This window comes from Ammospiza caudacuta, chromosome 12, assembly GCF_027887145.1.
Source record: "Ammospiza caudacuta isolate bAmmCau1 chromosome 12, bAmmCau1.pri, whole genome shotgun sequence".
NCBI lineage: Eukaryota > Metazoa > Chordata > Aves > Passeriformes > Passerellidae > Ammospiza > Ammospiza caudacuta.
Window position 1 is genome coordinate 3,835,855 of NC_080604.1, and position 26,945 is coordinate 3,862,799.

A 26,945-nucleotide genomic window follows, 5' to 3' on the forward strand; every position below is an offset into this window, starting at 1 on the left:
TATTTAGAAAACACTTTTATTGCTTTGATTTTTTGTGTTTTCCATGCTGCAGGCCAAATTTTAAATGATGGCAAAGTGCTGATCCACTTGTGCAACTACATTGAGCCGTGGGATGATTTATCCTTGTCTCAGAAAAAGAGCCTGAACCAGAGGTACCAGATGGGCTGTGGCTGCAAGGTGAGTGCTGAGCACATAAATGGAAATAATCAGCATTTATTTCTATTTTTGAGAATAAATCTCAGTTCAGAGGAAGCTGCAAGTCAGACAGTAATTTCAGAGCAGATAAATGTAAATAAAGAATGGTTAATCACATTTTTGAGAATAAAGCTTGGTGCAAAGGAAGCTGCAAGGTGAGTGCAAAGCAGATAAATGTAAATAAACAGCATTTATTTGTATTTTTGAGAATAAACACCTGTTCAGAAGAAGCTGCAAGTCTGACAGTAATTTCAGACCTGATAAATGTAAATTACTCATGGTTAATCACATTTTTGAGAATAAAGCCCAGGTCAGAGGAAGCTGCAAGGTGAGTGCAGAGCAGATAAATTTAAATCAGCACCGTTTATTCCCATTTTTGAGAATAAGCTCCAGTTTAGAGGAAGCTGCAATGTGAGTGCAGAGCAGATAGATGTAAATTAACAGTGTTTATTCACATTTTTTACAATAAGGCCCAGGTCAGAGGAAGATGGAAGGTGAGTGCAGAGCAGCTAAGTGTAAATAAACACCATTTATTTGCATTTTTGAGAATAAACCTCACTGAAAAAGAGGCTGCAATGTGAGTACAAAGCAGATAAGTGTAAATAAACACTGTTAATTCCCATTTTTGAGAATAAAGCCCAGGTGAAAAGGAAGCTTCAAGCTGAGTGCAGAGTAGATAGATAGATAGCAGATAGATATGTAAATACCACATTTTATAGAATAAAGCCCAGGTCAGAGGAGGCTGCAAGGTGAGTGCAGAGCAGGTAAATGTAACCAAGGCCTGTTTATTCCCATTTTTTGGGAACAACCCCAGTCTGAGGGAGGCTGCAAGGTGAGTGCAGAGCAGGGAGATGTAAATTAACATAGTTAATTCACATTTTTGAGAATAAAGCCCAGGTCAGAGGAAGCTGCAAGGTGAGTGCAGAGCAGATACAGGTAAATAAGCACCATTAATTCCTGTTTTTGGGAATAACCCCAGTCCAAGGGAGGCTGCATGGTGAGTTCAGCGCAGATAGATGTAAATAAACTCATTTTTGGGAATAAACCCCAGGTCAGAAGAAGCTGCAAGGTGAGTGCAGAGCAGATATATGTCAATAAATACCATTTATTCCCATTTTTGAGAATAAACCTCGGTTCAAAGGAAGCTGCAAGGTGAGTGCAGAGCAGATAGATAGATAGCAGATAGATATGTAGATATCACATTCTTAAGAATAAACCCGAATTCAGATGAGACTGCAAGGTGAGTGCAGCGCAGATAGACATAAACAAGTCCCGTTCACTCCCATTTTTGGGAATAAACCCCAGTCCAAGAGAGCCTGCAAGGTGGGTGCAGAGCGGGGAGATGTAAATTAACATTGCTAATTCACATTTTTGAGAATAAAGCCCAGGTCAGAGGAGGCTGCAAGGTGAGTGCAGAGCAGATAGATCTGAATAAACACTCTTTTTGAGAATAAACCTTGGTTCAGAGGAAGCTGCAAGGTGAGCGCAGAGTAGATACAGGTAAAGAAGCACCATTAATTCCCATTTTTGGGAACACCCCCAGTCCAAGGGGGGCTGTAGGGTGCGTGCAGAGCAGATAAATGTAAACAAACAACTGTTTTGGAGAATAAACCCTATTCAGTGGAAGCTGCAAGGTGAGTGCAGAGCAGATAGACGTAAACCAGCACGGTTAATTCCCATTTTTGGGAACACCCCCAGTCCGAGGGAGGCTGCAAGCTGAGTGCAGAGCAGATAGATGTAAATAAACACTTTTTTGGGAATAAACCCCCATTCAGAAGAAGAAGAAGAAGAAGAAGATGCAAGGTGAGTGCAGCGCAGATAGACATTAAAAAGCCCCGTTAATTCCCATTTTTGGGAACACCCCCAGTCCAAGGCAGGCTGCAGGGTGCTGAAGGCCGGCTTGTCTCCCCAGATCACCACGTGCTACTCGGTGCCCTGCTCCATCACGGCGCCCAACGAGTGCCTGTGGACGGACTGGCTGCTGGAGCGGCGGCTGCAGGGCCACCAGGCGCGCCACTACGCCTGCATCCGCCGCAGCGACGGCACCTGCAGCTGGTACCGGGGCGGGCCGCCCCCCGAGAAGGAGTTCATGGACATCAGCGAGCCCTGAGCGCCCAACGGCCCCTCAAGCACCGCCCTGGGAGGCTCCTTCCATCCCTCCGGCCCAGAAACCAGCACCGTGTCCCCAGAGGGCCCGTGGGGCTGGCACCGCTGCAGGGCGAGGGACAAACCTCCTGCAGGCACCTGCTCTGCTCTGTTATGCTTTGCACAGAGGGCTGGCAGCGTCCTCCAAGGCACAACAAACCCCCTTCTTGCCAATATGAACGTACGAGAATAAAATTTGCCAGAATTTTGCCAATACGAAAGGTCGAGAACAAATTTTGCTGGAATTTTTTCCAATTTTGCCATTATGAATGTTCAAGAACAAAAATTTTGCCAATATGAATGTTCGAGAACAAAAATTTTGCCAGAATTTTGCCAATATGAACATTCAAGAACAATTTTTCCAGAATTTTGCCAATACGAATGTTCAAGAACAAATTTTGCCGGAATTTTTTCAAATTTTGCCATTATGAATGTTCAAGAACAAAAATTTTGCCAATATGAATGTTGGAGAACAAATTTTTCGAGAATTTTGTCAATTTTGCCAATATGAATGTTCGAGAACAAAAAATTTGCCAGAATTTTGCCAATATGAACATTCCGGAACAAATTTTTCCAGAATTTTGCCAATACGAATGTTCAAGAACAAATTTTGCCGGAATTTTTTCCAATTTTCCATTATGAATGTTCAAGAACACAAATTTTGCCAATATGAATGTTCGAGAACAAATTTTTCGAGAATTTTGTCAATTTTGCCAATATGAATGTTCGAGAACAAAAAATTTGCCAAAATTTTGCCAAAATGAACATTCCAGAACAAATTTTTCCAGAATTTTGCCAATACGAATGTTCAAGAACAAATTTTGCCGGAATTTTTTCCAATTTTCCATTATGAATGTTCAAGAACAAAAATTTTGCCAATATGAATGTTCGAGAACAAATTTTTCGAGAATTTTGTCAATTTTTCCAATATGAGTGTACGAGAACAAAAATTTTGCCAGAATTTTGCCAATACGAACATTCAAGAACAAATTTTGCCAGAATTTTGCCAATACAAATGTACAAGAATGAATTTTGCCATAATTTTGCCAATATGAATGTTCGAGAACAAATTTTGCCAGAATTTTGCCAATATGAAAGTTCGAGAACAAAAATTTTGCCAGAATTTTGCCAATACGAATGTTCAAGAACAAATTTTGCCAGAATTTTGCCAATATGAATGTTCGAGAACAAATTTTGCCAGAATGTTTTCCAATTTTGCCAATATGAATATTCAAGAACAAATATTCCCAGAATTTTGTCAGTTTCGCCAATATGAATGTTCAAGAACAAAAATTTTGCCAATACGAATGTTCAAGAACAAATTTTGCTGGAATTTTGCCAATACAAATATTCAAGAACAAATTTTGCCAATGTAAATGTTCAAGAACAAATTTTGCCAGGATTTTGCCAGAATTTTACCAATATGAATGTTCAAGAACAAAAATTTTGCCAATATCAATGTTCAAGAACAAATTTTGCCAGAATTTTGCCAATTTTGCCAATATCAATGTACAAAACCAAATTTTGCCAGAATTTTGCCAATATAAATGTTCAAGAATAAATTTTGTGAGAATTTTGCCAATACAACTGTTCAAGAACAAATTTTGCCAGAATTTTGCCAGAATTTTGCCAATATGAATGTTCAAGAACAAATTTTGCCAGAATTTCTTCCAATACAAATGTTCAAGAATGAATTTTGCCAGAATTTTGCCCCCTGTTTTGATCACCTGCAGGTTAAGAGCCCCCCGTGTTTTATTCCAAATCTTTCCAATGAACTACAGAATGTTTTATAGAACTATTTTTGGTTTTTTTTTCTGTATGAAAGTCTTGGATACGAAAGAATTATTGTACAGTGTATATGTAAAGTATTATAACAATGTGCTATTAAAAAAAGAAAATGATTCACAAATATTTCCTTGTGTGTTGAATCGAGTTGAACACTTCTGTGATTAAAACAATCTGTGCTCCACATTTAGTACTTTCCTTATGTCACAGCTTCCTTTATCCACAGAGCTGTAACTTCCACTGATAACTAAATTAAGAAACAGCCTTGATAATCAAAACCCCATTCCCAAGACAGCATTCCTATGGACTAACAACACCTTGCTGAAGGAAAAGCCGGATTTTTAATCCATGGGTTAAAGCATTAATCCATGGATTTAAGTTTTCCATGGAACAAATTCCAAGCCCAAATGATGACAGGTTAAAATTGCTCAGAGCTACAAACCACGTCCATTCTCAGGGCAGCTGCAGCCCTTAAAACCTCCCTAAATACATGACCAGTACTTGTACCCCAGCACTATTAAAACTTTGGAAACTCACCTGAAAATACATGCAATAAATATTGCATAACTCACACTGCAATGATTTCTGGAAGCTCTCAGATGTTTCACCCTGTTTAATAGGATTTAATTGTTTTTCATTCATGAGCATCCACCATACCCTGTCAGTGAATTTGGCTACTTGTGAACTCAAACTAGAGAAGGGTTACAGCACATTTTGTCTGTAACTTTCCTGAATTGATGAGTTAGTAACTAATCCTTCACACACGCATTTAAGTTGATAAAAGTAATTCAGTTCACAGTGGTGAAACTTTGGGAAGTGTAAATCCCAAAGTCCAGACTATTTGTGCCCCAGAAAAAGGGGGCAGAGCCCTCAGGCAGGATGGGGATCTCCATTATTTGCCTTTTCTGACAGGTTTTACTATCACATGGACAGGTTTGGAAACGCTCTTCTAAAATAGATTTACTTTTTCTGTGACTGAGTTTACACATTTCCAGTGAAATGCAAATGATGCAGGGCCAACAGGAAAACGTGTCATTATCCTTTGAGGAATAAGTGTCCCTTAACACATAAAAGCCAATATTTCACTTTTTATTTACTATAAATCACCCTGGCTCTTTTAATTTACAACCCTAAATTAAAACCATATCTATGTGCTGCCAAATGTAAAGCCCAGTTTGTTTTCTACTTTACTCAAGACAAAACAAAAATTTCCTAGGCACTAACAGTTTGGACCACAGACTAATATAAATCAAACAAAAAGAATAAAAAACTAAATTTCTTCTGAAAATAATTGATATTACAGTGACATTATTGGGAGAGCTATTTACTGACAGTGCTGTGCATTTACATTATTAATTTCCATAAAGATTCAAAGCCAGGCCTTATTTCGTTGTGTCAGATCAAACCAATACCTAGAGAAGCCTACAGAGCTTAATAACCACAAAGATTAAAATTCAGTGGGTAATATTCAATGATTAATATTTAATGGTTAATATTCAGTGGTTAATATTCAATACCAGTCCTGTGGCATTTGCCCCCAAATCCATTTTGATGGGATGGGGCCTTTTGGATAACAGCAAACAGGTATTTTCTGCTTTTCAGCTCCCCAGAGCTCTGGTCCTATTTCAGTTTTACAGTAATTAGACCTGAACCTCGACTTACCCAGCCCACATTGCCTTCTCTGGGCACCTTGCACAAAGAAATGCTTTCTCTGATATTTATGGACAGACTGTAATACAACTTGCATGCCACAATTAGTTTTTAAAAATTTCCTACTTTTCCTGCTATAAAATGAGGTGTTTCACAATGTCTACTTTTATTTCTGGCTGAGCAGAAATCTGCCCAAACTCCCCACAATGGGTGGTACCAAGATTTGGTTTTTTTCCCCTCATATCAATAAATGTGGCAAGGAAAGTTTTACAAAATGCAGCTCAGAATGAGATTTTATTTTCCCTGAGGAAGACTCTCAAAAGCCTTGACTACAATGTGGCATTCTGAATATGTTATTTTAATATCAGGATTTTTACTGTAGTGGCATTGATGCCTTATCAACAGCAGATTCTTTTTACAATGTTTTCTTTTTCCTTCTTGAAATTGTGTTTGTGTTACATGAGAGAGTGGAACAGAAACACAGCCTGGCGCAGCATTTTAATTTAATTTGAAAATGGCTCACATGACTTTTGGTGAGAGAAGGGAAAAGATGAGAGAAGGGAGCCTGCATAGGTGAACAGGGAAAAAAAATCCCCACCTGGAATATTGCTGGTGTTTCCTCAGCATTCCAGATAGGTTTTAATTAAATTGTTCAGCAATTATGTTGGAAAATCCTTGTGGTTTTTGCAGAGAACAGAGGAGTGGGAATGCAGTGAAATAAAGGGAACTAATTACTGAGGGAAAGGATGAAGGTATGACTCAGCCAGCAATGAGTTCAAAAAGCCTCACAGCGTTTTTTGTGATCAGCCTGGGATGAATGTTTCTGTTTCCAAAAGTGTTTCATTAAAGCGGCTCTGTTTTTACACAAAAGAATGGAATCTTTGTTTATTTACCTTGCACTGCCCAAAGCCTCAGTACAAACCAGCAGAGGATGAAAGGAGCACCTCTGGCACGCTCAGCTGACCCTCAATTCCCAGAGAGGGAATTTGGGGCTTTTTCCCTCTCCCCACATCCCCCCTGAGCTGGTTTGCACTGGAGGGGGGGACAGCTCCAGGTTCCCATTTGGAGAACAAAAAGGGAAGGAGAAAAAGCAGGAGGAACACCAAGAAAAATATTCAAAACCGTCATTGCCAAATTCTGCATCGACAAATGCCAGCGAGGCAGCCGTTGATAAAGTGATGAGAACCCAAAACAAAATAACATGGTAAGGTTTCAGTGCAGCATCAGGAGACTCTGATTTCCAGAAATTCAAACAAAATGTTGTCTTGTACCACACTGCCTGATTATTTCCCAAGCCACAAATTTCCAGATGCTTTCTTTGGGAGGAATAAAACCAAACAAATGAGTGTCATCACAGGCAGCTCCTGCAGCAGCTCTCAGTGGCAATGCAATACCCAAATGGATTCATTTGCTCTACATTACCATAGAAATATGTAAAAAAAATTACTTGACTGTGGAGAATGACATTCAGAAGTTCAAAAAAAGAGAAATAACTTACAAGTTTTGACTTTAATGAGCAATGTAAGGAATTAAGACAGGCAAAACCACTTACAGGGTTGCTACACTCAGAAAAATATGCCATATAAACTCATAAGTCTGAAACATTAGTTCTTGCCCCAAAATGAAATGTTTATTGTTTCTATGGACTGCAGTTTAGCAATGCTCCTAAAAGCTCTGCTTTTTTCAATAAAATTACAGCCAATCTCAAGTTTGAAGGATCCCTTAGGGGTCATTGTGTCCCACTCCCTGTTCCTCACTGCTGCCTAAAACTGAACCACAGCCTAAAACCATCACCCAGGTGCTCCTTGGACTCTGTCAGCCTCATTTTTGTTCTTTTTCTGTCTGTGGAGCACTGGGAATCAGCGTTAGCCCAGGTACCGGAAGATCCCAAGTCACAACCAGCCTGGTTTTGGCTGAATTCAAAGCCCTGCAGTGCCCAGTGCATCCCCTCCAAAGCCAACACACACTGTGAGTGCACCAGGGAGGAAAACACTGGGAGAAAACCAATCATGGAAGTGACTCCTGCACTTTCAGAGCCGTTCAGTGTCCTTTAAAGCATTTAATCTCTCTGAGATCTGCAGCTGGGCAGCTGGAAAGTGACCACTGTGCCACGTGAGCACCCTCCTGCTCACCATCACACTGATTTCAAGAGCTCACCCCATCCCATCCCCTCCCAAAACTGCCAAAAAGGCTTTTGGAGCATGCAGAAAATGGGAGAAGGGGGTTGTGACCCCCATTCCCCGTTTTGGAGGCACGGGGAGCAGGTTCAGCCCTGCTGCTTGCACCTACCATCTCCTTGTGGTTGGGGTAGAAGGTCTGCTCGATCAGAGGGAACTTCTCTGGGCCCAAAGATTTGTAGACAGACACCAGCTGGGCAAACTGCAAAACAAAGCAGAGAAAACAAAGCTCAGGAGAGGAACCACACTGTGCCCACAGGAGCTCCTGCTCAGGACCTTTGGCTTCTTGTCCTGGGTGTTTGATGAACTCAGCAGATCCAGGGGTGCATCCTCCCTCCTCCTCCTCACACAGGCCTTTAATCCACCCAAGCTGAGACTTCATCTACAAACCAACACAGAGCAACACCTTGAAAAATTAAACCCTCACAGGTACAGGAGATGAAATACATGGGAATACTGAATTACAAATATCTCACTGTCTGTATGTTTGAAGATGATTCTGTGATGAGAAAATCATTATAATTTTGCCTTTTCTGTCCTCTTAAACCTAAAGCCCAGGCATATTTATCATTAATTTAATAGCTGGCACCTTCCTGACACTGATTTGGCAGTGCTGGCAAAGAGATAAAAGTAACTGTGTCAGGCTAACAGGGTAGGTGAGGAACAAACTGGAGAAGTTTCCTCTCCCAGGCTGCAGACACGAGCCATTACCAATGGCCATCCTTGGATGGGGTGATTTAAACTGCACCCTTTTATTCCAATCTTATTCATGTTTTTTACAGAATGTTCTGATATAAAAAATTGCCACTCTTGTCCCACTACCAAAGATGGGGATGACTTAAACTGCTTCCTGTTATGCCATTCCTAATCATGCTTTCTATAGAATATTCTGATGTAAAACCATATGTTATATCAGAATATTCTTGCCCCACCACCAAAGATGGGGAGGATTTAAACTGCTCCCTGTTGTGCCAATCCTATTCATGTTTTCTATGGAATATTCTGATATAACACATGGTCATCCTTGGATGGTGATGATTTAAATTGCACCACGTATTATATCAGAATATTCTTGTCCCACCACCAAAGATGAGGATGATTTAAGCTGCTCCCTGTTATGCCATTCCTACTCATGTTTTCCATAGAATATTCTGATATAAGACCACATGTTATATCAGAATATTCTTGTGCCTCCACCAAAGACGGGATGATTTAAACTGCTCCCCATTATGCCATGCCTATTCAAGGTCTCTACAGACTATTCTGATATATACATGGCCATTTTTGCACCACCATCAAAGGAGAGGATGATTTTAACTGCTCCCTGTTTTGATAAAACCATGTGTTATATCAGAATATTCTTGCCCCACCACCAAAGGTGAGGATGATTTAAACTGCTCCTTGTTATACCATTCCTACTCATATTTTCTATAAAATATTCTGATATAACACATGGCCATTCTTGCACCACCATCAAAGATGGGGATGATTTAAACTGCTCCACGTTATGCCATTCCTATTCAGGTTTTTTAAAGAATATTTTGATATAACACATGGTCATCCTTGGATGGGGCTGATTTAAACTTCTCCCTGTTATGCCATTCCTGCTCATGTTTTCTATCAAATATTCTGATATAACACGTGTCCATTCTTGCCCCACCAGCAAAGATGGAGATTATTTAAACTGTTCCATGCTATGCCAATCCTATTCATGTTCTCTGTAGGATATTCTGATATAACACATGGCCATTCTTGGATGGGGCTGATTTTCCCTGTTATGCCATTCCTATTCATGTTTTTTACAGAATATTCTGATATAACACCACATGTACTACCAGAATATTCTTATCCCTCCACCAAAGATGAGGATGATTTAAACTGCTCCCTCTTATGCCAATCCTATTAATATTTTCATAGAATATTCTGATATAAAATATGGCCATTCTTGCCCCACCATCAAAGATGAGGATAATCTAAACTGCTCCCTGTTATGCCATTCCTACTCATATTTTTGATCAAATATTCTGGTATAACATGTGGCCATTTTTGCCCCACCACCAAAGATGAGGATGATTCAAACTGCTCCCTGTTATGCCAATTCTATTCGTGGCTTTTACAGATTATTCTGATATAATATCCTTTTAAAGCTGCCATGACACACCCTGCCTGCCTGTACTCTGGACTGCAGCAGCCTCACACAGAACATTCACACGTGAACCAAGAGAACTCTTTGTGCAATAGAGATGCCTTTGGGGCTGTTCTCTCTGTGCAGAGCAGATCCCTCTCCTCTGGTGATATTTAGGAGAGGAAATCCCTCCTGAGCCCGGGTTGAGGGTTCCAGGAGCAGGATGTGTTCCAGGGATGTGCTCAGCTGTCCCTGTGCCACCATGGGACACCAACAACCCAGCACAACGCTCAATAGTGGGATCTGCTGCTTGCAAACAGCACAAAAAGCACAGAACGACACACCTCTGTCCATAATGCAGATAAAATACCTACTCTGAGGAGAGGCTCAGGGGGCAGGCAGAGCAAAAACTGTTTAAAGGGGAAAAAACAAAAACCTCATGAAAGCGTTGCTTGCATCATTTCCAGCTGGCCGAGAGGACTTGTTTAATTTAGTGGTGTTTACTTAGGTTTGGTAAAATACGTCTTTAAATCCAGAGGCCAATGGAAAATGCCTTCATGATGAGCAGTCTTCACCAAAAGCCTGAGGAACTGGAGTTGGGTTGTGGGCTGTGCAAACCAGGCCTCAAGGAAAGGAAATATTCTCACAGCTACCAAAGTAAGGTGGTTTGTGAACAGGATTCCTGACAACTTACTCAATATTTCAGTTCTGATGCAAGAGCCAAATTCCAAACTCCACAAGAAAATGCTAACCATTAAGTACATTATTTTTGCCAAGCAATTGTTAGGTTAAAATAAATCTATTTACCTCTCTTTAAGTAAAAAACTCCAAAGAAAAATAAAGTCATATGACTGTGTTTCCTGTGGTTCTTTCCCTATTTTCTTTTCCATTTTCACTGGAAGGGAGAGGAAGACACTGAGAAAATGGCATTTTTTTTTTGTAGGGGTTTTGTCATTCATGCAAGAAAGCTGTAATTGAGATTAATTGCTAGCAAATGCTTGTTTACTTAAAATAATATATTATCAGCCACATATAACAGACTTGCAACACTCCAAAGTGTCCTCTGATCCAGTAATTCAGCTTGGAAACAGCAGGTAGGAAAAGCAAGTTTGAATTTTTGAGGCAAAAGAGAGAAATAAAGTGCCACAGCTGGGGGATGATTTATTCTTTCCCCTGCTGAGATGCTGCTCCACCTCCATGTCTACAAATCTGGGAATCTCCTGTCAATCATTTCCTCCCCAAAATGCACCCTGATAAATTCAGCCCCTATTCACACCAAATTTCAGCATTCTAACTGTACATGCATAAATTGCCATAAATCTGTTTTATTTTCCCTGATTGCTGCTGGGCTATTTATAAAGAAGAATTTCATTTAAGTTTCAATGACCTTCTATCAATTTTTAAGTGGGATTTGGATGATATGCTTTTCTATTTTCCTTTTCAGCAGCTGAACACCAGTCCTGGGCAGGAACATCATCTTTTAAAATTATAAATTACTGAATTATCTAGTCCAATGTCAAATGTGTACAGACATGGGATGTTAATGGAATAGAAAATATTATATTATATTATATTATATTATATTATATTATATTATATTAATTATATTATATTATCATGTTATATTAAAAATTATATACTAAAACTATTCTAAAAAAAGAAAAAAGAAACATCAGAAAGTTTTAAAAAAAAAGTGACAAACTCAGAGCTCGACACAGCTGGCTGTGATTGGTCACCAAGTAAAAACAATTTACATGAAACCAATCAAAGATGTGTGTGTTGGTAAACCATCTCTAGACTACATTCTACAGCCATCAAATAGTTATTATTTACAGTTATTTAAATAGTTATTGTTTACAGTTATTATTTATTATTAGCTCCTCTCAGCTTCTCAGCAGAAAATTCCTAGCAAAAGCATTTTTCAGAAAATACGTCAGTGGCACTCTCTGATTGAATCTTCTTGCAATCTTGATTTAATCCTCAAAGCTCTGCTTGCTCTTGCCAAGGCATCCTGTTACCAAATCTCCTGGGCTAGTAAGGTCCAAAATCCATCATCTGTTTTGTGTCCCAATATCCCAGTGGTTTTCCAGCAAGACCCAAAGCCGAAGGCAGCACAGTGGGGCTGGGAATGCCAGGATCATTTCCATGGACCTGCATGGTGAGTTTTGTGCCCCAGGGAGGTGTTCCTGAGGCTGTGCAGGGGTCTCATCTCCCGGGTGAGATCTGTCCCTGGTGCATTTTCCCCTCAAACCCTGCCCAGGATCAGCAGCATCTCCCCCTTGCCTTTGGCTGCCGCTGATTTTTCCTCACCCAATCCCTTCCTGCTCCCTCCTCACCCTCTGGGGCTCTGAGATGGAGCTGCTCAGCCCTGGGGCTGTGCTGGCCCTTCCCAGCTATCCAGAATTTCCAAGGCTATCCAGAATTTCCAAGCTCCAGCTCTTCCCCTGCAGCATGAGAGCTGCAACGCGAGAGGCACAGCTCTCCCACTGCTAATCACCATGTTATTAACTGCTGGAATATTTTCACATTAGAATTACAGCTGGTGAGATGCAAACCATTAAGAGCTTCTACAGGAAAAAAAAAAAAAAAAAAGTCTTAAATAAAAGCCTCATGCCCTTGGAAGAGCTGCTGAACTGGCTTACAGATTAGCAGAGTGCATCCATGGGAGAAAAATAAAAAGTTTTCTACAACAGTTGGAAAAACAGGATTAAAAAAATCCCAAAGAACCAGAAAATGGTCACAGTCAGAGACATAAAAACATCTCCTGGCTTGCAGGATTGGGCAAGAAGGCATCTGGCAAGGAGAGACCCCTTGGCTGGTGGAAGAGGCACTTACAAAATGTGTAAACAGTGAGGAAAGTGAGATTTAAGGAAGGCATGAGGATTAAAATGAAGGAAAACAGCCTGTGAGCATACAAGGGTACAACACAGATCAAGACATGCCTGGTATACAAGAATAATCTGAAAGTAATCCCATGAGGCCTGGATCCAGAGACCTTCTGGAGCCCTTTATTTGGAATGAAAATTTAGAGAAGGAAAAAGTTGATGGAAATGAGAGCTCTGGGGACTCCTTCCTGGGTGCTCTTCCAGCAGTGAGAAAATGCTGAATAAAAAATACTTTATTCCACTGCTATGGGAACAGGGAGTTCAGTGATCTGACCAGGCAAACATTTGTGCTGTTGTTTATTTTGATGGTGCTTAAGCACTTCTCAGGAGGGTTTGGGGCTCATGGCAACAGAAGGAGATTTTCTTCTTTGTGGGGCTTTTTACAGATGAGGCCCAGTTCAAATAGGAGGTTTCCATAAAAATACTGAATTCAGTGACACTTGTAGAGGAAGGAATCAGTGGTGCGTTTCCAGGGCGGGTTTCCATGGTGGAGATTTCCAAGGTGAATTTCCATGTCGAAATTCAATGGTGGATTTCTAGGGTGGGGATTTCCATGGTGGATTTCCAGGGTGGGGATTTCTGGGGTGGAGATTTCCAGGATGGATTTCCATGTTGGAATTCCAGGGAGGAGATTTACAGGGTGGGTTTTCATGGTGGATATCCAGGATAGAGATTTCCAGGGTAGAGATTTCCAGGGGGCATTTCCATGGTGGAGATTTCCAGGGTGGAAATTTCCATGGTGGTTTTCCAGGGTAGAGATTTTCATGCTGGGTTTCCAGGCTGGATTTCCAGCAGGGAGATTTCCAAGGTGGGTTTCCTGGTAGATTATCAGGGTGCATTTCCAGGGTGGATATCCATGATGGGTTTACATGGTGAATTTCCAGGCTGGAGATTTCCAGGGTGGAGATTTCCATGTTGGAATTCCATGGTGGATTTCCATGGTGGATTTTCAGGGTGGGTTTCCATGGTGGGTTTCCAGGTTGGTTTTTCAGGATGGGTTTCCGTGCTGGGTTTCCAGGTTGGATTTTCAGCGTGGAGATTTCCATGGCGGATTTGCATGGTGGATTTCCCTGGTGGGTTTCCAGGGTGGATTTCCCTAGTGGATTTCCATGGTGGAGATTTCCAGGGTGATTTTCCAGGTTGGATTTCCAGGGTGGTTTTCCAGGGTGGAGATTCCAGGGTGGAGATTTCCAGGGTGGATTTCCATGTTGGAATTCCAGGGTGGGGATTTCCAGGGTGGATTTCCAGGGTGAGTTTCCCTGGTGGGTTTCCAGGGTGGATTTCCCTAGTGGATTTCCATGGTGGGTTTTCAGAATGGGTTTCCAGGATGTAGATTTCCAGGGCAGAGATTTCTATGCTGTGTTGTCATGGTAGATTTCCAGGGTGGATTTCCAGGGTGGGTTTCCAAGGTGGGTTTCCATGTTGGAATTCCATAATGGGTTTCCAGGGTGGAGAGTTCCATGGTGGATTTCTAGTGTGGATTTCCAGGCTGGGTTTTCATGGTGAGTTTCCAGAGCAGATTTCTAGAGTGGGTTTCCAGGTTGGATTTCCAGAGTGGGTTTCCAGGTTGGATTTCTAGGGTAGTTTTCCAGGGTGGGTTTTCATGGTGGATTTCCATGGTGGATATTCAGGGTGGAGATTTCCATGTTTGGTTTCTATGGTGGATTTCCAGGGTAGGTTTCCAGGGTGGGTTTTTATGGTGGCTTTCCAGGTTGGATTTCCAGGATGCAATGCCACTCCTCAGACACCACCAGCCAATCTCTGCTAGGCCCAGCAGAGAAAGCCAGAGGAATCCTTGGGATGGCTGATACCCAAACAGGGATTTCACAGCATTTCAAACCGAGCCACCCACTAAAAACACCTCAGAGAGCAGGGGTGGTGCTCACACACCCCAAAAGGAAACCAGGACACTTTGCATCCATCTCAGAGGGGGCTGGAGCTGAGGGTGGAAATGGAATATCCAGGAATGCCAGAGGGGAATAGCAGTGCTGGTGGGAGCTGTGGAGATGATGGGGGAGAGCTGCACTGGAGGAGAGGGAGAGGATGGGGTGGGGATTGCCCATCACCACAGGAGGATTTTCCTGGATGGGTGACAGATTCCTGTGTCAGGAAGGGGAGTGTAACCCCCTGATCCTCCTCAGCTCTGAGTCACCACAGGCACACGTTGAAGGAGCAGATATAACCTAGATTTCAACTGAAAAAATATTTTCTAAGATAATATAATAGAGTGTATAACACACAGGTTTCCTTTGTAATTATATATTAAGATTGCACAAGAGATCAGATTTAATTTCCATAACCTGGCCTTCAGGTGTGATGTGGATATTTGCTTTAATCAATCACAAGAGATTCTGAGTCTCTACTGTAGCAGAACCAGCAGATAACACAAAGGACTTGAACCCCAGCTTTACAGTCCTGCTTTGAATATTAACTTCACAGCCTCTGTTTGAAAACAGTTTCTCTCACTAGAAGGTAAGAAACAGTTAAAAAGTCCATTTGAATGTCCTGCCCTTAGAAATGTCCAATGCAATGAAAGTCTATAATGGACATCAAGATTTCCCACTGCTGCTTTTTAGTGCAGAGGAGAACAGGGAGAGTGGCAACAACCCACTACAAGATTCAGGAATGCAGTAAAAAAATCCATTTTTGCTTTAAATTATCCTGATGGCAGTAAATGCTGGTCAAAGCAAAATACTGCCATACTCAGTTTATATATAAAGCACTTGAGAGTGCATGCAAGGATTGATGAATACAGAGCTGAGAGAATTACTGGCTGTGTGGAACAGAAAAATCATCACCACACTGAGATTTATTTATTATTTAAGGATCTCTGCTTTTTTTTCTTTTAACCAGGAATTTCAAGTGACCTTACTTATTTTAGGAAAGCAAAATCAGCAAGGAAAGCTGGAATATTCCTTTCCTATTCCAAGACTAGATTAAACCAAACCGTCTCTATAAAGAGGTGCAAAGGGCAAACACACTACTAGGTTTAATGCATTTAGATTTCTAGTTAGGTATTTAAACTTGTAGTTTTATTTATGAATTTTGCTCTGGTCCAATGTTCAAACATGGTCTTAAATTGTCTTTTGACCCAAAAGCTTACCATGTTTTCACCTTCCTTCTGACACAGTTTTGTGAATTTTCTATTAGCTCTTGCACCACAAATCCATCAACATGTTTTGCTCTAAAACAAGGCAGGGAGGACAAAACCTTCACTGGCTGACAGACAATTAAAACAGGTTTTATTCAGGTTTTTTTATGCAGGTTTTTTTTTATTCTTAAGAAAGTTTTGCTTGAAGGAAAAGCACCTGGAGATGCACAGGATTCTGACTTCACTAGAAATCTGTAAATTCAATATTCTTCTGTAAATCCAAAATTCCTATGGATAAAGGCCACAGAACTGGCCACTGGGGCAAATATTTGCTGTTGAGCACATGGAATTTTGCCACCTTGGTTTTTTAAGATTTTCTAAGCCTTCTGATGTTGACATTCTTGTAGTGAACTTTCTCACACGCTTTCTGTAAATAACTCATTCTTTTGCATTCCTTTATGGAGGAAATTTGTTGGACTGTTGGTTTGTCCAGTGTCATTGGAGAGGTGGCACTGTCACTCTCCAATCCACTGTCACTTTTGGAAAACTATAAATGTTGGAGTCAGAAAATAAACTTCCCTTTTTTCTTCACCTTGAGAACAGCGGTGTGTGCTTGTGTTTTTTCGTGTCCTACGGTGACAGAATTTGACACAGACACTGCCACACATCCCATGGGGCTGTCCTGGCCCTGCCACCATGTCCTGGCGTCCCTGGAGCAGCCCTGCCCTGCCTGGGACAGAGGGAGCTCCTGGGGCAGGGAGAGGGAACGCAGCATCTCCTGCTGCAGGGAAATGCAGGAAAAGGTCCCTGCACCCTCTGGCTGCCCTGCCCTCCCCTGCCAGGGAGATCAGTCCTGCCACAGTGCCTGGAACCAGAGACTTCAGTGCTGGCCCCAGGTTTGATCTAGTGGAACACATAGAACTGACTAAAATATCAAATCTGGGTGTCCCTGAATGTCTTCCCTCCCTGAGCTGCATCCTGATTGCAGGGCATCCAGCCGTGACCTTTAAGAAAATCCCCTCTGGCATATGAAAGAGAGCAATAACCAGCCAAATTCTGTCCCATTGCTCAGCATTATTGTACAAATCTGACTTTTGCTAACGAGCACAGGATTTTCCCACATTTAAATAATCATTTCGAATTAATTTTTTTAAACCCAACATGGAATAACACTGAAAATCTCCCAGATTTACAGCAAATAGGTTTTCAAAATGCCTCTCTTCTTGCACACATTCATTTTTTTTTTGTTTGTGGTTTGCTCTCCAGAAGATGCTTTGACACAAAATTGAATCTCCTCTGCGTGGCTGTGTCTCCCATTAGCATAGCTTCAATAATTTGTGTCAACAGGAAGCTGGAAGGAACAGAGCTCATCTCTTCTCCTCTGCTCCTCCCTGCAGAGTCCTGACAAATGTCCTGCCAGTGCTCCAATCTGTTGCTCAAGATTTTTAAAGTGTAACTGGGAGTGGGAAAAAGCACAAGAGAGCAGCTTGGAGCAGCAGCACAGAGGAGAAAACAAGGTGGGGAAGAGCACTAGAAAGCATCAAGCAGAAAGAAAGGGCAGCTAAAAGAGATCTTCCAAGAAAGCAAGGTAAAAATAGAGAATGGCCAGTTAGAGCAGGAAGGTGAAGACAGATAAGCAGAAAAGCATCTGCAAAAGAAATGCAAAGCAGAACACAGCACATGAAGTCAGAGTTGTGTAAGCTTGGCAAGAGCAGCAAACCAAGGAAAATATCAACAAACTCGCAAAGAAGTGTTTGGCTGTCTGCTCCCAAACTGAAGGAGAAGAAACAAACAACAACTGGGAGATTTCCAATACTACCACTCTGAGGAAAAAAAAGCCATTCCCACCCTTCCCTCCCAAGGGCTGAGCAAGGAGAGACATTCTGGCATAACTGAGTGTTCTGTGGCACTTCTCTAGCATTTAAAATCTTCATTTAATTTATATATTTCTATAGCGATAAATTCCCACAGTGCAGCAGATGCTGGGACATCTGAAGGTGCTTCAGCACAAACGGGTTCCCCTCTGGAGCTCTGTGTGAAGAGCACCAGGACCTCCCAGCTCTCTCCACACTCTCCCAGGTATCTCTGCCTCCCTCCCTGCCAGCTCTGGCCTTTCCTGGCTGCTCCCTGTGTTGCCCCATCCCTGGAGAGCTGGAGCAGAGTGCCAGGAGTGCACTTTGATGGGGCCAAGCTGCTGAGCATCAGCTCCCACCCCTGCAGAGCCAGGCTGGCACAGCTCTGCCCAAGCTCAGCTCTCCTGGGCTCCCCAAATCCCCCAGGGACCCCTGCACTCCCTCTTCCCTAAAACACAGACCCTCCCACCACCTTGGCAAGAGCCAGTGAGGCTCACAGAGTCACAAATGAGCCTTGTGCCCCTCCTAAAGCACAGTGAATGTGTGAGTGAGGCAGCAGTGGATCCCTGAGGCCCCCAGAGCACCCCTGCAGCTCCCAGGAGAGCAGATGTGCAGCCAGCTGCAAGGGCTGGGATGCTTTTCCTCTGCTCTAAAGGAACCAGAGCTGCCCTGGTGGAACTGGGCTGACTTTGGGAGGGTTTTCTTCCTCTTCAGCCATGCACAGCTGCTGTGCACAAGGGCAGCAGCTCTGGGGTCTCTGCAGGCCTGGAAGGTTCAGCACTGTCAGAAGGAAGATGGAAGCACCTGCCCAGCCCCTGTAATGTCTGTAATTATCACATCACAGGCTGAGCTGAAATAAAACCCAACCCTTCATTTCATTTACAGCAGCCTTGGACATTGAACCTTATGACCGTGTTCACAGTGGTCCGAGGATGAGGGAAGAGACAAGGATCTGACTCCATGTTTCAGAAGGCTGATTTATTATTTTATGATATATATTACATTAAAACTATACTAAAAGAATAGAAGAGAGGATTTCATCATTAGGCTGGCTAAGAATAGAAAAAGAAAGAATGATAACAAAGGCTCTGTCTCAGACTCTCTGTCCAAGCCAGCTGACTGTGATTGGCCATTAATTAGAAACAACCACATGAGACCAATCCCAGATGCACCTGTTGCATTCCACAGCAGCAGATAATCAATGTTTACATTTTGTTCCTGAGGCCTCCCAGCTTCTCAGGAGGCAAAATCCTAAGGGAAGGATTTTTCATGAAAGATGTCTGTGACAGAACCTTAAATTAGAGTTTGCGTCTTTGGTGTCGCTCAAATCCACCTCCCTGCCTGACTCCACTTATCAGCAAGCTGCTGGACACGGTGGGGTGGGCAGGGAATAAACTGGGGTGTTCCAAAAATGCTGAACCCCATCACCAATATCTGAAACTGAAGCTAAAATCCAGTAGGGTTCAATTGAAGGAAACCCTTCAGCATGCAAGATTCACATCAATCTTTACAAGAATGATTAAAATAGATGGATGCAGGAAGAATTAATTATTTTTTTAATTCAACACAGGACACTGGCAAATCACATTTTGTATTTTTTAATACATGTTTTTTGTTGGTTTTTTAAAATATTATTTTAAAAATTTAAATATTATTTTTATTTTAATAATATAATATAATATAATATAATATAATATAATATAATATAATATAATATAATATATTTTGTATTTTTAAAATTTAAAAATATCTTTAAAGTTATTATTTTAATTATGAAATTATTTTCAACAATTATTTCATAATTAAAACAATGGGATTCACCTAATGCTGCAAGCTCTGATATCATCACCACCACATTTTGCAGTTCCTTCTGGCCTGCACAATTACTTCACACACCTCCATGGAACCACAGACTCATTTGGGTTGGAAAATCCCCTCTAGGATCACCCAGACCAGGAACTAACCATGACCTTCTTAGTCCACCACTCACCCTTGTCCTTAAGTTCCACATCCACATGGAATTTAAATCTCAAATCCCCCTAGGGACAATGACATCATGTGCTATGACAAAGTTTGCATAAAGCTCCTAAGCCTCAGTTAAGGGAAGCCTCCCTTATTTACTGAATGATGTTTTCTAAAGGAAAACATAATTTAAATAACATCAAATATTAACTTTGGATTAACTTTTCCTTTTCATAAATGCTTTACAGCAGGATCTGCACCCCATTAAATATGAGTAAAACTGTGAGGAGAATTGGGAATCCTACAAGGACAGTGGATGTTTTTGCCTCGCCTTAACTCAGTGTAGCTGAAAATTGAACCAGATAAAACTCTAGTCTTGTTTGATGGGGTTATTTCATGCCCAAGACAATTTCTTTGCAACATGACCCTGCACTGAAACTTTCTAATGTTTTGATAATAATTCTTCAAGGAGGGCACGAACCTTAAAACAGTTCCTCCGCAGCTAAGCAATAAAGAACTCAGCCTTTATTTATAAAAGCCATGCTTTCCCCCAGCTTTCTGACATCCTTACCAGCACTTAAGTGAAATCCATCTCGAGGCAGGGCCATGAATTTTCCATGAGCTAAGTGCTAAATGTTATCACAGGAGTGAAATCACCCGAGTGCTGTAACAACCCCTCACTCTGGACACGTTTCAGAGCACAAACATCTCCCCCACACACACTCCAACGTTTCCAAGGAAATTCCAACATTTCCTTCCACCTGGCTGCTCACAGGGCAGTGCAGTGCTCTGAGCTCCTGCTATGCATTTGGAGGAGCTGTGCATGCCCTGACACCAGGGAATACAAGCTTTAATTCCTGCTCTCAGTGCATCCCTGGCCATCATCCCAGCACACCCTGTGACCGTGTTCACAGGGGTCCCAGGATGAGGGAAGAGATGAGGATCTGACTCCATGTTTCAGAAGGCTGATTTATTATATTATGATATCTATTATATTAAAACTATACTAAAAGAATAGAAGAAAGGATTTCATCAGAAGGCTAAGAATAGAATAGAAGGAAAAATAACAAAGGCTCTGTCTTGGGCTCTCTGTCCAAGCCAGCTGACTGTGATTGGCCATTAATTAGAAACAACCACATGAGACCAATCCCAGATGCACCTGTTGCATTCCACAGCAGCAGACAATCATTGTTTACATTTTGTTCCTGAGGCCTCCCAGCTTCTCAGGAGGAAAAATCCCGAGGAAAGGATTTTTCAGAAAATATCATAACTACAACACACCGCCTTTCAATGATGCCCCTCAGATCAAACACAGATTTGTTCACTGCCTATTGTCAAGTGCACAGAAAGGCAGGGTACAAAAAGAGCTTTCCTGCAAAATTAAGGGCAGATGCTGCAGTTTGTGGCACAGAATGTGAACCTGCCCTCAGAGCTGAAAGATGTTCTACATCTGGAGCTGTGTGCTCCTGACACAGTGAAGAGCAATAATTTAAAGCCCAAAGACCTTGAACATTGAATTCTAACTCTCATTTTATCTGAGAGCCCTTTCAGTCTCACCTCCCTGACTTCCCCTCCTACAGATCTCCACTACTCCTACTTTTGCTCTGGTACAAGGAAGACTCATTGCCCATGGCTGACTCAATAATTTCCCATCCTTTCAAGGCCCATTCCACTGCACACCCCCCTTTTTCCCCCTGCTGTTATCAAAGCTGTAATTCCCTTCTGCCACTCCACATTCTACCTGCAGGAAAGTCAATCTATTTCTCATGAATTAGTAAAGATTATTACTTATGGCTTTTTGTAGCTTTCTGCTTCTCCTTTTTCCACGGGGCTTTTTGCACTTGAAATGTTTGCAGAGAGAACTTCCACACAAATATCAGGGCACTGGTGTTGACAAAGGGATTGTGCAGGGAGAAATCCCTGCCATGCTCTCAAGAGAGGATTAATTGATGCCAAATCCAAGCATGGCCACGGCCATGGAGGGGCACAGTGGATTTTACCCTTAATTTTAGCAGGCAGCAGCAGACTGATGAGTTAGTTTATTCCCAGGCATTCACAACAATTTTCAGCAGGGATTTCACCCAGGAGGGAGTGAAATCACACCAGACTGGTACAACCAAACAAGGCAGATGATGCTGTTGGCAAAACCAACAGTGCCTGGCTTCTGCTGCAACATCTGAGCATCCATGAAGTTGGCTGGGTTAAGGGATTTTTACCCCTCAGGGTACCTGCAAATATTATATAAAGGTATTCTGAAATGCAAAGAGTATCCTGAGTTGGAAGAGATCCACAATGGGCATTGAAGTCCAAATCCTGACCCCACATCCCAAAAATCCCCCCATGGGCCACGAGTTCTTCCACTGTTTTTCTTTTCCAAATCCAATGAGGATTTTGTGCTGCTCTGGGATATACACAGAGGTCTCTACATCTCCCATCACCACCACCAGCACAAGGCAGGATATTCAAGTTAAAAAGCCAAATAAAGGCCCTGGTGTTTGCACAGAAATTATTTCAGTGCTCACACTAAAAGCTCACAGTCCTCACTAGGACCCACTTGAAGGGCAGTGATAAATGATAAAAACATAGATATGGCAGTTTGTAAGGAAGAATTATTCCTTAATTTTTATTGCATATAAATGCTACTGGCTTTGCCTCCCCACCCAGTGAATCAAAGCACTGGGAAATGCCACACAGCTGGAAAATGGGATGCACTAAATTAATGAATTCAGCAATGTACAGTGTGCACAGAGAAGTTGTAAATGCCCTATCAATTATTTATTCCCTCCCTGCAGCAGTTTATTGCAGCATAAAAGGATAACAAAATGAGCTGCAAAAGGTATATGTTAAAAACTGCTGACAATTGTTTGGAGAGATTTTCATAGTAAGTATTAAAAAATTAAAATCTTCAAGGCAATAAAAAGTATTGTAGTAAAACTTCCCTGCAGTGTGGAAAATATTGACAACTCTTCTTTTCTTACCCAGATACCAGAGGGAAAAATGAAGTTTTGGCTATTTATGAGAAGTGGGATTTTTTAAAGTTGTTTTAGCTGTTGGACAAAGGAATTGTAGGAGCAGTGATGCCCCGTGGATCAGGACATTTTACAGCAGCATATTTTTAACTTGCTGCTGCTAATGGTTAGTTCTTCATGAACCAAAAGAATCACCAAATTCCGCCTCCATTTCTACAGAACTTGTCAAGAAAAACAGCATTGGCTTCTCCACTGAAGCTGGCAAAGCTCAGTGGTTCTCCAGGGTGGGTGCCTCAGTGCTCCAGGGATAACTGAAAGGACCAACCCCACCACAGAGGCACAGGGTTATGAAAAGGGCTTTCAAATGAGGAAACCAGTTCCTTCAGATGGCCTTGCTAAAGCATAGCCCCAAAAATTTCACAGGAATGAGGAAAACACTGCCTAGAGCCTGTTCAAATTATGTTCAAAACCACAAATATGAGAAATATTCTCAGCTTGCTTTTCCCAGACAAATTGTGAATAAACACTCTTTCCTCACTTGAGGAAGCGTGTGAGCAGGGGGGAGCATTCCGTTGGAGGCCTCACTTACTTCTCTATTTGTACTACAAAGATTTTTCCTCTCTGTCCCCACACTGGCTCTTTGAAAAAAAAATTATTGAAATATCTTAGTTTGGTTTTTAATCCTTCCACTGTTTCACTGCTCAGTGAGGGAAGTTTGATGATCAACGTTCATGAAGGGGAGTGAAACATGCAATGCAGCAGCTGAAATGCCAGGCCCAGGAAGTTTCCAGGTGCAGTGATTTAGCTTTTATGTTTTTAAATCCAGCTTAGGATTTAGCTTTTTTGTTTCTCAAATCCTGTACGTCATTAGGATATAACTTTAAAACTCCATACAGAGTGCTGGTTACTGTCTTCAGGTTTTGGTCAGACACAACAATTCCCCTCTAGGCCTGGGAATCAATGACACCTCACTGCCTCAGGCCCCAAGAAGTATAAACTAAATTGAGTTGGGGGAAGAAAACTGGGGGTGAATGACTGCATTACCTGCAGTTCTAATTGGAGCATTAGCCCCTGATCTGTGAATGACCAAACTGATAATTGTGTGACAAACTCGTGTCCATCACTGTTGGGAAGGATGAAAGTTTGACAAGAAAGTCTCACAGATATATGTGCTAAGCAGAAAGATTTTTAAATGTAGAGTTTGATGAAGGAATAGAGATGGAAGCAAGTTTTGATAGAGAAGAAAAGAATTGCTCATCCAGTCACTGGATAACTAAGAAAGCAAAAGGTGTGTTAGTTAGAAAGCTTTTATGACTTAGAGCAAAGGATAGACTTACTTTAAATAAGATGTTTTTACCAAGCAGAAAGATAGCACAGGCAAACAAGTCAGCAAAGTTGCAAGTAGAAAAAAAGTATCAGAATTTTCTACTGCAAGAAAACTGAAAAACAACTTCTAGCGTAAACTGTAATGTACTGAATTTTAGTGATTGGAGAACAGTAACATGAATATGGTAATTATAGTAGTTATGACAGGCTATAGATAAAAGTTAAGGTATAGATTGGTTCTGCTGTATGAACATGCTCAGCAAAGAAAAGTGTGTAATGCATTGTAACCAAAACCAAAGGGTCTCCAGGCCTGCCTGCAGCTGGAGCTGACAGCTGTGGGCACAGCTCTGTCACCCACAACCCTGGGCTGCTGTAACCTCTTGGATGGAATAAACTCCATTTTAGATGGAATAAACTTCATTTTGGAGAGCCACCTAAAATCCAACATCTCTCATTTAAACTCTTACAGCCCACCTTGGGTGCAGCCTCTGGAGGCTGTGGCTGCCCAAGCTGTGCCTGCTGAAGGGCTTTCATCAATCCCCGCTTTATTCTCTGAACCTTTCTGCTCTGTGTCCCCCAAAGGCACAGCAGCATCACTCACCACCCAGGGCTTGTCGCAGAAGTTGTAGATGGACTCGAGGGAGTTGACGCTGGGCACGCCGGCGTACTGCATGCCGATGATGAGGTTGCGGAAATCCTCGTTCTCCGCCATGCTGTACGAGTGCTGCCGCACCAGCACGAAGTCGGGCCGGAACGACCTGCCAAAAAACATCCACAGTCCTAAAAATCCACCAGCAAACTGGGTGTCGTTCCACAGCAAAGTGTGCGGTGGGGGGAAAATGGCTGGTGGGGGAGTAAGGAAGGGCTGGAAGAACACGCAAAGCAAAGGGGGATGACAAAAGATGGAAAGCGCCATGATGGCTTCATGAAAAACACTCAGCCAAAGGGTAATGACAAACGTTGGAAAAAGCCATGATGGCTTCAAGGAAAACACTCAGCCAAAGGGAAATGTCAGAAGATGGAAAGAACCATGATGTCATCATGAAAAACACTCAAACCAAAGGGAAGTGATAAAAGGTTGAAGGTGCCATGGTAGCTTCATGAAAAAAAGGGAAATGATAAAATATGGAAAGAGCCATGATGGTTTTATGAAAAATACTAAAACCAAAGGGAATAAATGGAAAGAACCATCATGGCTTCATGAAAAACACTAAATTAAACGGAAATTATTAAAGTTAGAAAGAGCCATGATGGTTTTATGAAAACCACTCAAACCAAAGGGAAAAAATTGTAAGAGCCAGGGAAAGGGCTTTGTGAAAAACACTAAACCCAAGAGAAATTACAAAAGATGGAGAAAGCTGGGATGGCTTCATGAAAAACACTCAAACCAAAGGGAAATTATAAAAGATCGAAAGAGCCATGATAGGCTCCATGAAAAACACAAAATCAAAGGGTAATGATAAAAGGTGGAAAGAGCCATGGTGGCTTCATTAAAAACACTAAATCAAAGGGAAATGACCAAAGATGGAAAGACCCATGATAGCTTCAAGGAATACACTAAACCAAAGGGAAATTATAAAAGATGGAAAGAGCCATGATGGCTTCATGAAAAGTACTAAACCAAAGGGTAATGAAAAATGGTGGAAAGAGCCATGGTGGCTTCATTAAAAACACTAAATCAAAAAGGAAATGACCAAAGATGGAAAGAGCCATGATGACTTCATGGAAAAGACTCAAACCAAAGGGAAAATATGGAAAGAGCTATGATGGCTTTGTGAAAAACATTCCGAGCAAAGGGAATTGATAAAAGGTGGAAAGAGCCATGATTGGGTCCATGAAAACACTAAATCAAAAAGGAAATGACCAAAGATGGAAAGAGCTGTGATGGCTCCATGAAAAACACTCAAACCAAAGGGAAAAAAATGGAAAGAATCATGATGGCTTCATGAAAAATACTAAATTAAAGGGAAATGATAAAAGTTAGAAAGAGCCATGACTGCTTAATGAAAAGAACTCAAACCAAAGAGAAAATATGGAAAGAACCATAATGGCTTCATGAAGAACGCTAAAACAAAGGGAAAATAGGGAAAGATATCTTCAAGGAAAGCACTAAACCAAAGGGAATGACAAAAGATGGAATGAGCCATGGTGGTTTTATGAGAAACACTCAAACCAAAGGAAAAAAAAGGGAGTGAGACATGATGGCATTGTGAAAAACACTTGAACCAAAGGAAAATGACAGAAGATGGAAAGAGCCATAATGGCTTCATGAAAATCTGCAACACCCTTAATCTGTTCAGCATCCCCTCAATAATGGGATTCCATTATTGGAAGGGATGAGGTTCCTCTCTCCAAGAGGAGAGCGAAATTATCATGGATTTCAGGTTGTTCTCCTTCTGACAGATAAATCACATCTATAACCTCTAGGCATGTCCTTGGTCTCCAGTTTCTGAGCAGTGACAAGCAAAACTAAAGCAGGTAAAGGCCTCTGCCCCAAACTTGGGCTTTTGGGGAACAATTTATTTGGGTTTTTTTCACAATTACTATCAGGCTGTTTTAAGGACAGTAAGAGATGAAGCAACCACATTGCTGGCAAATGGAATCAGACCATAACAGAGAGAATCACAACTGGACTTTTGATCAAGACACTTGTCAAAATGAATTTTTTGACTTACAGCTGCATTTCCCCCTTTTCTCTCTGGTATCTGACCAGCATTTCCCCTGGTTCCCTGTCTATCAACCTGCACCTTTGCCAACAATCTCACACCATCCTCACCTTACT

The 26,945-nt window shown here is 41.7% G+C and overlaps 2 protein-coding genes across 2 annotated transcripts in view; one reads left to right on the plus strand and one right to left on the minus strand.

The window, feature by feature from the left end:
• TIMP4 (TIMP metallopeptidase inhibitor 4) overlaps positions 1-4,251 on the plus strand; it is a 31,890-nt gene extending 27,639 nt beyond the window's left edge. The window contains exons 4-5 of the mRNA XM_058813190.1: positions 53-177; positions 2,108-4,251. Of these exons, the coding sequence (XP_058669173.1) occupies positions 53-177; positions 2,108-2,305 (323 nt within the window). The 3' untranslated portion in view covers positions 2,306-4,251. The remainder of the gene's footprint in view (positions 1-52; positions 178-2,107) is intronic.
• SYN2 (synapsin II) overlaps positions 1-26,945 on the minus strand; it is a 189,097-nt gene that overhangs the window by 81,037 nt on the left and 81,115 nt on the right. Inside the window, exons 4-5 of the mRNA XM_058813189.1 lie at positions 24,765-24,921; positions 8,065-8,154 (exon numbers count right to left, since the gene is read on the minus strand). Coding sequence (XP_058669172.1) covers positions 8,065-8,154; positions 24,765-24,921 — 247 coding nt within the window. The remainder of the gene's footprint in view (positions 1-8,064; positions 8,155-24,764; positions 24,922-26,945) is intronic.